Here is a 17,519-nt window from a genome sequence, read left to right as displayed (position 1 = left end):
TTGCTGTTGTTGTTGTTGTTGTTGTTGTTGTTGTACACAACAGACACTTACACTAAATATATCATTTACTATATTTTATTTTTTCTATCATAAATATTTTTTCAGCATATTATGTCGAAAGTAATATATGTGTTTATAATTACGTGTGCCTTATAATTATAGTTGAGTATTTAAATTCAAAGATCAGTTGTATAAATTCAAAAAAAAATTTAAATAAAAATATGCACATGTAAAAAAATTCAAAAATTGTCAGTGCAATTTTTTAAAAATAATTTACTCATTTAAAATTAAAAAAAAAAAATGATCTTTGAGTCTGACTACTGTAAGTTCGCATCACTGTCAATGTTACTGTTACGTAGTTACGTTGTTACCTTAAAAACTTTAAATGTATATTTAAAAACAAAAACTTATAAGAGAGTAACGATATGAAAACACGCGATTACTGTTAAAGTGTAATAAAATATCCAAGACATTGGACTAAATTCACATTCACCCAGATACTACACCTCTGTAATACATAGATAACGACATTAGCGTTCATTCAAATTCACAGCATTACAAACGTTATCAACAGTATATATCCCTGCAGACATTCACACACATAGATCTTACCATTACAATTATCCTGAAACCGCAACCCTGAGTCCTTCCTCGATGATGCACACTGCCGAGCGATCACAAGCCCAAAGGATCGACCTGTAACTACACTGCTAAATTTAGTAGAGCCTTTCGGCGAAATCCTGGGATTAGATATAACATATAACATAAGATGTATACATATACGTCATACACTCGGATAGCCACAAGCACGACTCGATGTCACGAGGCGTGTGGTACCTCGCATGTCGCATAATAAATGTGTAATACGCTCTCTGACTCTCTACATATGTATGTACATAATATAACGACAATACGGCACGCGCATACACTTAGCCTCATTGCGACAGTTATTCATAATCATAAGAGACGGACGTATGACGAGCCTAAGATGTCATTTTGATTAAACGCATTGTGCTGCAAATTGCAAATTATAATGGACGTAATTATTAAACTTTTGCTTAAATAAAAAAAGAAAATGATCAATTGCATCTGTCGGCTGTTTTACCCGTCTCGAGCACAAGCTTACGTGCACGTATTTTTAGACTGTATTTTCCTACTACTATATCACAATATACTGTACTCCTTATCTGTCTATCTGACTGTATGTCTTAGGAGAGCGTGTCCATGTGCTGGCCGTGTACTTAACTTATACAGATACAGATGTGCACTGACAGCGCAATATGTTAAGCTTATTTCGTGTGTGTACGTATGTCTGGCTATCTATCCACCTATCTGTCTATTTATCTATCTATCTGACTACTATCTATCCGTATGCATAGTATCTGATGTACGAGAGTACGTAAGTAAGCATATATACATATATAATACATTCGTGTGCGAATATGTCTGTGTGTCTGTGTGAATTTGCCGCGCTCGCGTTCTCCAATGCTCCTGCTACTATCTGTCAACCGTGATACTCTAACAATGATAACAATGTACATCAATGCGAGTGGTGGATTACATTCGATACTAGAAACAACGAGGCACTCGGATTTCCCGAATCGCTGGTGTTGATCACGAAAATGTGAGACGCGTGCTTTGTTCTCACATTTATTCTTAATTATATCATTCGAAAATTTTTCGTCTTTGATCATTTTTTATTCAATAAAAAAATGTATGATGCTGAAATTTCAAGACTTTTTTTATAATAATTTATTTGTTGAAAGATATTCTTAAAATTGTAAGAAGTCTGTTAATTTCAGTTTCATAAAAATTTTAAATTCATGAAAAATAAACGAAAAATTTTTTACTATCAACGATATAATATTAATAAGACTAATATAATAAATAAAAAAAAGTATCATTGTTATTAAGCTGATAACGATAACAACGTATTAATTATTTATTATTTTATTAATCATTAAAAGATTGTAAAGCGACTATTAGAGTAATTTGTATAATGTAGTTACTCACGTTATCGTGAGCTTCGTTTAGTAGGGTAGTAACCGTAAAACATTACAATGTAGTGGCTGAATTAATAGAAAGAATCGTAACTGTAAAAAGATAATCTTTGATCATTTGATAGCATATATATTTATAAAAATATATCTGTCAGTAATTTAAATGAAATGATTTAGCTTGAAAGTAGTTAATCAATTGAATCAAGTGCTATGTATTTGATATGATAATTAATAATTAATGATAGAATCAATCAGTGAACTGAGAGTTTAATTGACAAAGTAAAGTAAGCTAAGCCAAGCTAAGTAAAGTAAGCTAAGCGTGACAAGGTAGATTTCAGTGATACAATCAGAGTATCGTCAGACCAAAATTCACATCGAAACAATCGATCAATGACTCAACTCCTTCCTCACCTCACTCTCTTTCACTCTCACTCTGTCTGTCTCTGCCTCAATCACTCAATTTATCACTCACTCACTCACTAGCTCACTCTCTCAGTCATGTTATATTAATTTCATACTCCAGTCTGGTCCCCTATGCTCCCTATCCCGGCTGGTCTGCCCTTAAGTCTAGTACCAGGAGAATTCCCTAGTGTACATCACCCTGTAATATTGTTACAACACAAAACGACCGACACAGCAGCGTAGTGTATATCCCTCAGAGCTGCACAGTGGACCCATTTGGTATGAGCCATTACTGCTGCTACTGTTTAACACACTCCGGCTATACTAGAGTTAGTCCCTTCAGCAATCACGTTCTCGTTCTATGTGAATATCGTTTGACTTTCCGCTAAATCAATATCACTGATGTATCAATTCTCCAGTGACGTTCTATCATTACTCAATAAATCTGTGTATTCTGCACTGATACATGCAACATATGTACATACATTTATTTATCGTCAGTACAGTCGAAGTAATGTTCATTTAAATTTAAATCTCGTTAACAGTAGACCAATATTCACCAATATTCACAATTATGAGAACTTTTGCCTAAGTAGATTAACTATCTAATAATTGAACCCATACCATTACTATTATTATTATCATCATCATTACTATCATTTGTTTGTTTAGTACTTTTTCTATCATTGGGTATGTAGATATTTGTATGATTGAATTTATTTTAATATAATTTTTATTTCTTAACTGAATTCAATAATCGTTTTCATTTTGATCATTATTTTTAAGGCTAATTAATATTTTCATTATTTAGAACCCCTATGACTACTTTAATGAAAATAAAATACAAATTTAAATGGATAAAGTAGTTTAATTAGCAAAACACTCGATTTAAATAATGGTATAATGTTATTACTTGAATAATAAATCAAATTTTGAGAGGTTTCTCTTCTAATCAGATTATTACGTCAAAATTTTTAAGTTAGAAGTTTAATACCATGCTCAACAAATAAATTATTATTTCAACAAATCAAATATGGGAATTTAAAAAAATTATAAATGTAAATTTATTTGTATACTTATTCATTTTTTAAGTAAAACTTAGAAATGGTTTAATGTTTACTGATTTTATTATTTTTTTTCTAAACTCTAGTTGCTTAGAAGCTTAAAATTTGGTTCTAAAAATTGAAAATATAAATTTGTCGTAATACCACAGCAAAAATTATTGTCAAACTTAGCCAAAAAAGTAGAATTAAAATCAAAATTTAAAACTAACATTTCATCATACAAATGATATTACTTAAATAATTTCCTTAAAATAAAACTAGCCCCATTATAAAAAATAAATGATGTATATCTATAACTTGAACACTCTATCATCCTGAAATGCCTCTAGATTACATGTCATCCCTTGATTATCCATCTATATACCACCAACAGTATATACATCCATATCCATCTATTGTATCCCCAGTTGACAAGCTCCATATTAAATAAAACCCCTTGCATCCCCCAAACCTGCCTAGCCACTGACCTGGCCTGCCCCCCCCCCCCCAATTTACTCACCCCCTTTTATTATCTTTCACTACAGTGAACCCACATAGATAGAGTGCTATGCCATGCGTGTTGTTCGCTCTTGCTGTAGGTATGTCGCGAGTTTCAACGTGGGGCGTGCAAACGCGGTGAGACGGAGTGCCGGTTTGCGCACCCTCTCGAGACGGTGCAGGCGAACGAGGACGGTTCTGTGACGGTCTGCATGGACGCTGTCAAGGGCCGATGCAATCGGGACCCCTGCCGCTATTTCCACCCCCCTCTGCACCTTCAAGCCCACATTAAGGCCGCACAATCTCGGGCTAGCATTGCGGTAATGCATTCTTTCTCTTCTCTTCTCTCTTTCTCTATTATTTTTATTTTCAATCCTTAATCTTTATTGTTATAATTATTATTAAATATCCTCATTTAAATAATATCCTTTTTTAGTTAACCGACCCTCCAAAAAACGTTTTATTCAGTTTTTATTAAATTCATATTTTTTTTTTATTTTTATTTTTATATAACTGTCCGTTAAATTCATTCGATATTTATAGTAATTGACAGTACAGAAAGTAACGATAGATTTTAATACATTCAAGTATTTATTCTCTGTTGATTTTTATTTTTATTTTTGTATTTTTTTAATAACAAAGATTATTGAAAAATTCTAAAGGCAAATGCCTTGAATATTGATTTTCTTTATATTGACAGTACCGAGATTTAAAACTTTCATAAAATATTTTTATTTATATTTAGTTTTTTTTATCCACTTTCATCCTCTCCTGGTTTGCTGGGTTTTGCATTAAAGAAGCTTCGACCACTGCGTAACATTTCATCTCAATTCAGAATTGTGTACACTCACACAAAAAGTATTTCAAACGAAAAAAATTAAACGAAACTTTTGTACATATTATTATCGTTAATATTATTATTAAATTCAAACGCAGCAGTCGTGCTCTTTACATTCGATACAGACGTCAGAATAAAACGAACATTATACTAAAATAAAATAAAATAAAATAAAAAATTCTGACCTCTCGATCGTTCGCTTTTGTGTTTGTAAATCTATCCTGTTTGACGTAAAGCCATTAAAGTAGTTATGTAGTGAGTAGTTAAAAATACCCGAATATCGTTTTTTTTTTATCATCACCAACACCACTGTTTCTATTTCTCTCTTTCTAGCAGCCTATCGCAGCTATCCAGGTGCAAATAAAATATATAAATATATATATATATATATATATATATATATATATATATATATATATATATATATATATATATATATATATATATATATATATATCTAGTTGCAATACACCAATTTCACCTGATTGAGTACCTAGATAATAAATAATGCGTATACCTCGTTGTTTTATCCGGTCGCTTCGTTTTCACTCACTTCCACGAAATCCTTTTTTTTATTGATAAATTATTTATTATTAATAACAAATAATGACTTACATAAGCTCGATAATGTCAAGTTTATTAATACAGTAACAAATTAAACTTTTAATTGAATTATTTATTAAAAAATAAAAAAAAAAACGATAAAATATTTGGAAGTGGATTTTTCTTGGAGTCAAGTGGAAACGACGAATGGATATAAAATTGTATATAAAACGTAGTAGTTAAAGTACCTATCATGAATGATACAAATAAAAACACAACCTTGCTGACAAGCTGTGCTGCACGAACCCCGGCTATCAACCCTGCTGCTGTTTGCTGCTCCAACACAAAGCGCCTCTACACTCGTATTTGAAATAATCTCGGAGTCAAGCAAAAATGGGAAAAAATTCACATGAAAAATCTATAAATAAAAATAAAAAAAGTATTAAAAAAAATATTTTTAATACAAAAAAAATCTAAAAAAACATACGCTCGTAAATGGAGGTCCGAGGATCTGTTCTCGTGAATTACATTCGACTTTATTGTCGGCTCTCTTTCAACAACAACAACAACTACAACAACAACAACGTCGACGACGACAACAACAACGGACCAGAAGAGATCATGGAAAGCTCTGAAAACTCCATTAATTCGAACGAGGATTACAATATACCTCGTGCATCTCTTCTCCTCGGAACTGATCTTCTGTCAAATAAACTTTAGTTTCATTTTCTTTCCATTTATTATTTTCAAATTCATTTATTAACGTTGAAAATTTAATTATCATTTTATTATTTGTTGTATCTTATCTTCCATTATTATCCTTTGTGTCTACTAAGTAAAAAAATATCTAATCGCATGAAATGAAAAACAAAGTTACTTGGAGCTAAATAACGTACTTGCATTACGCGCCTCGTTGGAATTTATTGGTCCGTCAGTAACCGAATTCAAGAAACTGCTCAATACTGGTTGAAACGAGAGCTCGATCAACAATAAAACACCGCTGGAACTTTTAGATTTATTTACTATCTTTGATTTAAAGATTCTGTTATTTTCTTTACTTTATTATTATTATTAATATAAAGTCCTTTAGTCTTCTTTAGTTAAAATTATATTTTTATTTAAAATTTGCAAACGACATCTCTAAATCTCAAATTATCTCTGTTTCTCTTATCTCGTTCCCTAAATACTTAACTTGCTGCTATTATCTCAACTGTTTTTTCCCATTCTTGACACTCGACTACTACCGGAAGAGCAAAAAATTTTCAGCAACGTCGGCACCGATGACCCAGCCCACATCCTCCTCGGACACGTCTGAAGAAATCGTGCACGGATTCTGGCAGTCCAGCTTGTTGGCAGGGAAGTCTCATTCTCTACGGATGGTTTTCAACAACCAAAGGGTGCATATAAACCTAAAAACTCTATTATTATATTTTGCCTTAAAGATTAAGTAAAATTTAAAAAAAAAAAAAAAAAAAAAAAATATGTAAGCTGAAAAAAATAAAAATTGTTATTTGTTTTAATAAAGTTGCTGATTTATCATAAAAATTATAAACTATGACAGTGCACTCTTGGGTGTTGTAGCACCATTTAATTGGATGTTTGTCACGTGTAAAATACGGTAATCCTTAAGTACATCCATTACATAATCATTACTATATATTCAGACACATTTATACACTCCAACTCTCACTCTTACTCTTACACATGATAACATAACACATAGATGTATAATCAAACACTTTACTTACTGGATTGTTATTAATATCAACGACAATCACACATGCATATGCACAAGCACATGTCACTCTATTGTTCACCTAATAAATGGCACGACACTATTAACTATATACTGCGTAAACACTTGCAACGACAGACGCAATAGACATCAGAAAATAAATAATCATTTAAATAATAATTATTGAACAAATTTTCACTTGAGTCAATCAAACTTGTGTACTCTACTAACTACATAACATCCAGTTTACTTTATTTCAGAAAATACATGGGTATGCTGAGCTGCAATGAAATTATACAAATATTATATATTAATAACAATAACAATAATTATTATTGTTATTGTTATTATTATAATTAGAATAATAAAAATTCGTAAACTTTTAATTAATAATATTTAATATTGAAAATTTTATTTAGTTGACTGGAAACCACACGATGGACTCTTGCTCACTTAATTGTGGCTCGTCATTATTTTATGCATAATAATTAAATCCGAATACATGCTAATTTAATGGGAGAATAAGCTATAATTAATTGCAGGAGGGCAGTATCAATAATCGAGGGTGTGCTGGTGTATCAACGCTAAACTATTTTAAACTTATTGCCGCATTAATTAATATATATCTATTTATGAGTCCATAGATTACATCTTGGTAGTTTATTTAAATTTCAATATGATAATTAATTATAGTTATTGTTATAGATATATTATAATAATAATCACAATCATTATTATCATTACAAGTAACAGCTATTTACAGTAAATGCGATCTTGGTCACGCGATAACCAGGCATTTAAATTTTTGACAAGTGCATTTATTTTCAGACATAAATATCTTTAGATTGCTACGAGGGTCGATGCCACGGATGCGCTTTTTTTTATAATAGATTGCTATTTTAATTATTTATTTATTAAAATTTTATGTTGTTGTACTTAAAATATTCATCATTAATCGTAATAATTAAAATTTAGTCTCATTATTATTATCATTATTAGATGAATAAGTAAAATAATAATATTTATTTAAAATATAAATAAACGAGTAAAAAACGTTTACGACAACTATGTTCTGCCTAAAAGCCTTAACTTATTCTTTTTTCTTTTTTTGATTTTTATCTTGCCCTCTTGCTGACGATGCTTCATGCTTGCTGATACAAATCTTCGTGCGCTTCGCTACCTGCCAAAATTAACGCCTGCGAAAACAATACTGCCGACGAAAACAATCTCAAACGCACGACTGACCGATCACCGCCCGCCACATGCGAATAAATAAATAAACCACGCAACGGCTGCACTAAAAATTCATTTTATTGTGGAAAAAAAAAAATTATTAAACATACAAAAAAAAATTACAATTAAAAAAAAAAAATAAATGTATGACGCCTGGAAACAAATGGATAATGGGCAATATCCAGGCTGGATCGTTATCGTCAAGTGTGCCGGGAATGGGCGCTATGGCTGGTGGAGTGTCAGGAGTGCCGGCAGTGGCTGTACCCGGAGGACTTCAGAACCCGAGTATGGCGAGCATTGAGCTCGGAAAGAAGCGGATGCGCGACACCAATGATGATCTGCTAATGGTACCACGGCTTTTGCATGACCTACACCTTCCTTTTTTCGATTAAACGACGAGCAATTACACTCTTTTTTCTTCACAATTATTTTATTTTACTATTAAAATTAGCTTTCACTGTTTTATTTTTAAAAATTGTCGTTTAATGCACTAATTTTGGATTTTTCACATATTTTCTATCAGTAATTGCTCGCTGTTTATTCCAGCATATTTTTAAGTTTTAAATATAGAAAACGCGACTGTAAATACACTGCCGAGTGCGCTTCGAGCTCTAGCTCTTAAAGTTCATTTATAATTATAAATTACTTTAATTTATAATTTTTAAACAGCTTAATATAATTTCGCGTCTAGACTGCACAAGATTATTTTATAATTAACTCGGAAATTGTACATTTAATTTTCAAATCCGGGACATCTATTATTTTCCCTTGTTATATTACTATTACGCATTTCCAAAGGTTTTACGTCTCGCATTGTATTTATACGCCAATAAATCAGTCTTTTCAATCGTTAAAAATTTTTTTTTTAAATATTCAACTGCTATCATTGTAAAATAAAAAAGTTAAGAGTAAAATCATAAAATACCAACAAACAACATCAATTGAAAAGACTAAAAATAAAAAAAAAAATTATTTGCAAATCCTACAGCTAAAAATGTTTAACTTCTACTTTTAGCATACGTTACATTTTCATTTACAACTGTTTCATATACACGATCTTATGAACTATGATTTATGATTATATTTAAAACTTATGCGATATAAAATTTATTAACAGTGAAATAGAAAGTGTAACATGTGTTTGAAACTTTAATTCACGCTACTCGTTCCCATATATGTATTCATATAAAAATATGTACATATGAGTATAGCGAAATAACGTGAATGAGGTTTTGTGAATAATTTCAAGCTTGCGCCGGTGATGCATGTTGTGCTTTTTCGAGCCCAAGGTGACGGTGCAACCGACGTCATCCTGTCGACAACTTCTATGCCAAGACATTGTTGTCTCAAGATATAATATCTACTTATATTCATATATAATAAATAATTTATCATTAATTAATTAGTACATTAATAATAGTATTGTTACTCGACTTTTAACTTTCTCCTTGATATACAGTAAATTACTGTCATAGAGTGACGTCAGAAAAAAGCAAATTGTTATACATAACATTCCATCAAATGAGGCTTCATTTTATCATTTTATTATTATTATTAATACTATTGCTATTATTGAATTTAATCATTTTAAATACATTTTTTTCAATGAAATATTTTAAAAACCGCGGATTTATTTAGAGAAGCATTTTTTACGGTTGAAAAAATTTGAAATAGTATTTTACAAAACTGAAATTTTTTTTCAATCACAGATATTGAGTTCCTAAAAAATAATGAAAAAAAAAAAAACTTAAATATAAATAGAGAGTTCAGGATCCGTAAATATAATCGGCTTTAAAGCTTTTCGCACCTTGTCCGCAGCTTCCGATTGAATTATACTCCGATAGATTTTATTTCGCTGCACACGTCATTTGCATTTATGCGTTTTGTAATCACGAATTTTGCTGCTTTTATTCAATATTTTATTTTAATTATCATTATATTTTATTAATACATAATTATTATTTATTATCATTGTTCAACAATAATTTATTTTGAATAATATATTTCTTCTTTTAATTATTTCTCTAAAAACAATTTAATTCGCATACTCGCTTTGTTTCCATTAAATTCTTTCATTACAATTTAATTTTATTATTTTACCTCAAAGGCCACAGCTTTAATCGTATACAATTTCGCGCTTTTTTTGAACATTTAATTGGTTGAACGTAATGTCAGTAAAAAAAAATTTGCTCATTCAAAGAATATTAGCTTTGCACAATCGTTTTTCATTTTGTTTAAATAAAATGAACGGCGTGATAAATATATATAAATATAAACATATATATTTTTTGTTTTGTATTGTTTCTAAAGAATAATGATAATTGTTATTAAATTTACTTGGCTTATCTAGGAACAAGCTAAAACGACGATATTTCCGTAGTAATAATTCACGGCTAGATACAAATAAATTTTACAGTTAGTCCAACAACAACGTTAACCTCGTTTCTTGGGAACGTCTTCGCAAGCTGCGTCATCGGCACAACTTGTATGCACTAGCACCCACTGCTCCCCTCCCGGTTGTTCCGACGAACAACAAAATAACATTCAAACAAAAACAAAGTATTTAAGCACGAAAAATAATCGTGTCTGCCACGTCCTCGAAAATCGTTGAAACCTATCCTGTCTTTGTTGCAGATGGAATCAAAGTCCTTCGGATCATTCTACTACGAGAATTTTGTAAGTGAAGATTCAAAACTATTCAACATGATTATTGGTTATACTATTTATCATAATTATTTCATTTATTTATATATGTAATCCGCGCTACGACTATTTCTTCTTACAAATCCAAATCAAATTAATTCTATTTTTATTTTGTTCCTTTTTTTTCTGCAAAATTTTGATAAACAAAGTATCGTTTTTATATTTAAAAAATTTTTTAACTATTTCTTCGGTTGCTTTATTTTAAAACATATTAACAGTCAATTTTCATTCTTTAAAAATTTATCCGATTTACAATTTTAAACTTTTACATTTTTTTCTGAAAAAAATATTTTTTGTGTCTCATGAAACAAAATATCCTCGAAATTTTTTTAGCAAATAATTAACATTATTTTTAGTATATCAGTTGATAGTTTTATCTAGAAAGTATATTGACAAAGTACCAAAAAAAATGTATCTGTTACTGTTTTGAAATAGAGCGTCCGTGGCGTTAAAAAGCATTTTTCAACAAAATAAAACGGAGTATCAACAAACAAAAAAAAAAAACTTAAACCTTTAAACGGTCCGTATAAATGACCAAATTTGAATAGCGGTCGCAGCTATCCGGAAGTACAGGAAAACGCTCCACCATGTGTTTTTAACACCGTAAAAAATCTCGGTTATAAATAAATAAGCCCGTATAATAAATAGCATAGATAAAAAAAAAAAAAAAGCATTTAATCACCTTAACCAAACTTGTTGATTCCAGGCCTTTCCGGGAATGGTACCATACAAGCGTCCCGCGGGCGACAAATCCGGAATGCCAGTGTATCAAGCAACTGGCGCGACGACCTATCAACAATTAATGCAGTTGCCGCAGCCCTTCGTGCCTGTGTCATGTGAGTACGCTGGAACACCACCCCTTCCCCAACCCTCTAATCAGTCAATCGCGAGTTCGCAAAACTCAATATCAATACCGTCCTCCCAACAAGCGTCGTCCTCGAGCAACGCTGACACAAACGGCGTTCTCGTAGACCCAAATAATCCTCCTCCGCCCCCACCAAGCGTAGGCGGAGGTGGCGGTGGCGGAGGCGGATGCGGCTTAGGCTCCAACGATGGCACCAATATAACCAAACAAATATCCGCCTCGAACCATGATAACGAAAGTAATACCCGGAACTCTCCCGAATTGAACCACACGAGCACACAAGCGACCCAGGTCCCCCAAATGGCAGCAGTGCATTCTGCATCAACAGCAGCAACAATAAACCACCCAATGTCCTCTCTAGCCGGACTCTCATCAATGCCTAGCATAACCAATCTGACTAACTCGTCGATGCCGGCCATGGTGTCGATGGCAAACATAAACTCGATCCAGGCCTCGATCGCAAACATGCAGCAGCAACAGCACCAGGTAAACTCTATGGCCAACTACACGATGGCAAACATGGCCCACCTGAATGTCCTGAATTCCTTGGGCATGAACCCCACCAGCTTCGCGGCCATGGACCAAGCGACTCTCGCGAAGGAAGTTGCCCAGAAAAACTACGCAAAGGCAATAAAACTCTCCCAGGCGGCACAGCCGTACGGAATGAACCCACTGAACGCTTTAAACTACACCGGCGTCGCACTTAACAAGCAGGCATTGTCGATGAGTCAGTCCGGAGCCGCTGCTGCTGCTGCAGTACACGCTGCTGCCGCTAATAATGCTGCTGCGGCTGCCGCTGCGTCCAGGCAAATTCTTCCGCACGGTCTAGCTCACGGGATTCCCGGAAGTGCGGGCCTTGCCTCGAATCTTCCCGCCGGTTTGTTGCATTATCCGAGACCCAGCGCCGCAGGGTTGAATCCTTACTCCTTGATAAGACAACACCCTATTTTACCGTCGCCTTACATGCAAACATCGATGCCTGGAGGCACTGCGGCTCTTCAGCAGCACACGAATCCCTATTTACAGAATCCTTACGCTCTGTTGCCCGGTATGGCGGTTCACGGCATGCCTGGGGTTGGTCACGGTTTACCTGGGGTTCCTCAATTACAAGCCGGTAATCCGGCTACCATCGCAGCCCAGCCTCAGGTTGCCATTCCTGTTAGCACGGGAGTTATCATGCAGCCTTATAAGAAAATGAAAACCACATAAATTTATTATTTTATTTTTGCATATTGACTTAAGTAATTATTAATATTAATGATATATAGATTAATTATTGATAGGTTTTAATCGCTGAGCATCCTGTTCATTTTAATAGATCTCTAGTAGTCTTGTTTTTTTTGTTGCAACTTTTGAGCGAGAGTGAAGTAGACATGAAAGAATTTTTGAGTAAAGATAAAAATAAGTGCACGTTTTTGTTTGAACTTTGATTTTTATTTTATTAAAATTAACGAATGTCTAGTTCACTCGCACTCATTTTAATTTTTAATTATTGACGATCCTGCGCGTTTTGATATCTAAAATTTAAATAAAAATTTCTTCGGAGATAGAGAAGAAGTAGACGCGCGGAATCTTATAAATTGCCTGTTTGTTTGTTTGTCTACTTAAACTTTTATTATATAAAAACTAAACAGAGATTTAATGATAAAGATTGCAAGCGACTGATAATCGATAAAACTGACCGATTAAAAAATGTTTCAAAATTATAATAGTTTGATTTTCTAGTCAGACATTGTCAGTGAACAGTGCCTTATTGATTATTCGATGCCACGGATTATAATTACATTTATAATCTGATTTACGCCACTGATTAATATGCATCATACACACATATATAAGACTACTATATATTGTATTGTATATTTACAATTTTACATTAGTTTTTTTTGTTGTTATTAATTGATTAAACTAATAGTTATCAGTTATCTTTTATCATTTAACGTTTTTAAAGACTGGCTGTCACTTTTTTATTTTATGTCTTTTAATTATTTTCCGTTAGCGTCGTCTTTTGACTTTTAACTGTTTTACCTTTAATTAAATACGGTTGTTTGTTATTTATGTAGTATCTACTTTAGTAATTATTATCTAAACAAACTATTCAATATAATTTTAAACGTTTTTATCGACTTAGTTATTATTATTATTACTATTATTTTTTATGGTGAATGTTATTAATGATCATTGTAAATTGACGGGATAGAATGCATCGATCATTAAAATTAATGTTAAATTTAGATAATTATTTTGGTTTATTGCATTGGTAGTTTTAATTGAATATTTAAAATATACATATATATATATAATCATGTTTTTATTATATGCAACTTGTCCAAAGACACAAGTCAAACCTTGATGTCGAAATTTATTTTTAAAAATTCTATTTGTTTTTTTATTGTTTAACAATTATTAATTAATTATTAATATTTAAATAAGTTAAAATTATATAAAAATGATAATATTTGTTGACGTTAAAAGCTAGGTTTAACTTTTTATTTAAAACACAAAATATTCGATACTAAAAACCAACAATTAGGGAGAGTTCCATGTAAAAAAATCGTAATCATTGCGCTCGGGGTTTAAATGAATTTAAAGGATAAAAACCAGCGTGTGATATAGTACGATTAATTAATATAATAAAATTTAAAATGCCAGAGTTAACGCCTGCTGCAGATAAAAAGATATAAGCGTTTTATTATTAATCCACTCTTTAGAATAAATATAAAAAACAAAAAAACAAGCATTGTATATGAACCGTCGTAACGATAATGAGTAATAACGTTTGGGGAAATAAAGAAGATGCTGAACAGGCAGATGAACGAATTGAATAAATAACTAATGATAAATATTATTAAAGAAATTAATAATTACTAAAAAAAAGAAGGCGATAATTAATGTATTGTATTTTTGTGAGTACATGTATTTCTTCAAGGGTAACTAATAAAAGAAGAATAGTAGAACGAGTGCGATATAAACAAATAATAAGAGTGCAAGTAATTAATAATAAATAATCGATAATTAATAAAATTAGACAAGCGTATGGATGCCTAAACGATGCAGGATAACAACAATGTGCGTTTTTTTGTACGCTTGTACATATCTGCGCTGAAGTAATATTATAGCGCAGGTATATATATTATATAAAAATCTATGATATGAAGAATGATAATATTAATATTTAAAAAATACTTGCCAGTGATTTGAATACTTTTCGAATTGATATATAAATATATATATATATATATATATATATATATATATATATATATATATATATATATATATATACACATATATATATATATATATATATATATAACTGACAAGAGAGCGATATAAACTATTCTATATACTTGTATTTATATATTTATATATATATATATATATATATATATATATATATATATATATATATATATATATATACAATTCTTGCGTAAGAGGAAATGATAATATAATAATACAATGTAAATTTATATATTATTATATTTAAAACAAAAGTAATATAATCAGATGAAGAGTAATAAGTTTTAAAAATATTATTATAAATTAATATATTAATCTCGTTCATTGATAGAGTTTTCCAGTCGATGTATTGAGATATAAATTAATGGTGTACTGTATGTAGGAGATAATAAATATATTAGTTAGAATTGTATGGTAATAAATTAGGTCCTAAGACGGTCAAAAAAAATTATTATTTTGAATCAAAGTTCTCAGAGGTTTACACTGCGGAGATTAATAATGAGAAAATTTATAAATTCATTAATTTTCCTTCGAGTAAGATTTATATTAATAATTCTACTTGGATGATAATTATTATTATAATAATAATGAGAATGATAAAGAATATTGCCTTTGGTAAATTAAAAATAAAATTTTAATGAAGCAAAAATATCTCAACTCTTGCATTCTTAATCCTCCGAGTTCTTTGATCCTTTACAAGATTAAAAATGGCTCCTGAGAATACAGCGGTCCACGCACACTTGCACAAAATAATTTAATTAAATAGAGAAAGAATATATTTAATAAGTGATAGAGAAAAATAGTAGTAATTACAATGTTTAAAAAAATATTTATTATTATTATTATTATTATTATTATTATCATTATTATATTACATAAATTGTGGAGAAAAATGACGGATACTATTTCTAACCGGACTTTGTTATTTACTCACGCGCCGCGAAATAAAAAAAAAAAGCCTAAAAATAACGCCGGAAGTCTTCCAGTTAAAAGCGGTTTGTATTTCACCGCATAGATTTATTTTTTTTAATTTAGTCAGTTATAACAGATATTATAATAGTCAGATTATGAAAAACGATTTTTTATAAATATTATTATTCAAAAATATGATAAACATTTTACAATAATTATTGATAAATTTTTAAAGTAACCAAAGGAACCATTTTTTTTCTTTACAAGGGATATATTTACTAGGGCCGTCCATTGTGATAGTATAGTTTGTATAAATATATACATATTATTGCCCTAAGCACACAAAATATTTAAAAGTTAGTAATATACTAATACTAATATTAATATTAGATATTATAAACGAAAAAAAAAAAAGAAAAAGAAAAAAAAAAGAAAAAAACAAAAAGTTTTTAAGGTAATGGCAATAAAATGTATTTGTAGTTACACTTTTCGATTGATTAAAAATAAAAAGGCCTATTGCTGCGCCAAAGCCAATATTGATAAAGTTTTTGACACTTAAATAAAATTATTATTATTACAATTAGCTTGCAAATCGGTAACGTAGAATTCATTTAAATTAAATATTCAAGTAAAAAAAAATTAGAGACTATTTAATTAAAGCATATATTAATTATTGAAAAATAAAATTATAAGAATAAGATCAACGAGATGTTGGCTGGTTCGAATTGTCAAAGCCCAAGGCCTAGAAAAATTAATTTAGTCGTGATTTCATGCAATTTTAAAAAAATTATTAGTTTTTATAATTATTGATATTTTGGCTTAGATAATTTTTTTAGTAAAATATTGTTTTTAATTATTATTACTAAATTATTATAATTATTATGTTATTGCTGAAGAGTTTTTATATCGTTAAAAAACCAAAATTTTAAATAAAAATTAGCTTTAAGGTCTTGGGCGCCAGTTCGGTTAATTACAGCGGAAGTGCCTTCCTTTGCACTAATAATCCACTGCACCGTAATAGGAACACCATAAGATCTAAAATGAGTGGAAAGAAAGATTTTAAACTAAAAAAATATTTAAATATTTATAATTATAAAGTACACTACTTATTATATAAAATATGCCTAATATTATTATTATTCTTTATTATTATTATTATTATTATTCTTATTATTATTATTATTATATATTAAATTTATATACAAATTAAAATATATATATATATATATATATATATATATATATATATATATATATATATATACATATACAAATACTTGCGCAATATTATTGTTGCATATAAGTTGCGTGCAACGAAAAATAAACATACTTTATTAAAAATATAAAATTATGAAGAAATATATATAGATAGAAAATACTGGAGTTTTGATTGATAATTAATGATTACTATTAAAATGAAATACAAAACAAAACTTGAATATATATAACAATATATACACATTATTTATCATTAAATGATATAATATATAAATTGATAATGATA

General features: G+C 30.1%; 1 protein-coding gene across 12 annotated transcripts in view; it reads left to right on the top strand.

Annotated features, from left to right (window-relative positions):
• The window catches only part of LOC123275435, a 322,124-nt gene that overhangs the window by 294,397 nt on the left and 10,208 nt on the right, over nucleotides 1–17,519 (top strand). For 5 of the 12 annotated variants that reach the window (XM_044743588.1, XM_044743580.1, XM_044743571.1 and 2 more), the window contains 4 exons: nucleotides 4,045–4,263; nucleotides 8,478–8,639; nucleotides 10,927–10,968; nucleotides 11,702–15,000. In XM_044743588.1, coding sequence (XP_044599523.1) covers nucleotides 4,045–4,263; nucleotides 8,478–8,639; nucleotides 10,927–10,968; nucleotides 11,702–13,069 — 1,791 coding nt within the window. In that variant the 3' untranslated portion in view covers nucleotides 13,070–15,000. Of the gene's footprint in view, nucleotides 1–4,044; nucleotides 4,264–8,477; nucleotides 8,640–10,926; nucleotides 10,969–11,701; nucleotides 15,001–17,519 lie in introns of those variants that run through there. The other 7 variants (XM_044743620.1, XM_044743637.1, XM_044743627.1 and 4 more) reach the window with 5 other exon arrangements.

The sequence above is a fragment of the Cotesia glomerata genome, linkage group LG1 (assembly GCF_020080835.1).
Source record: "Cotesia glomerata isolate CgM1 linkage group LG1, MPM_Cglom_v2.3, whole genome shotgun sequence".
NCBI classification, from domain to species: Eukaryota; Metazoa; Arthropoda; class Insecta; order Hymenoptera; family Braconidae; genus Cotesia; species Cotesia glomerata.
The sequence above is the reverse complement of the archived record's forward strand: the minus strand, read 5'-3'. Positions and strand labels throughout refer to the sequence as shown.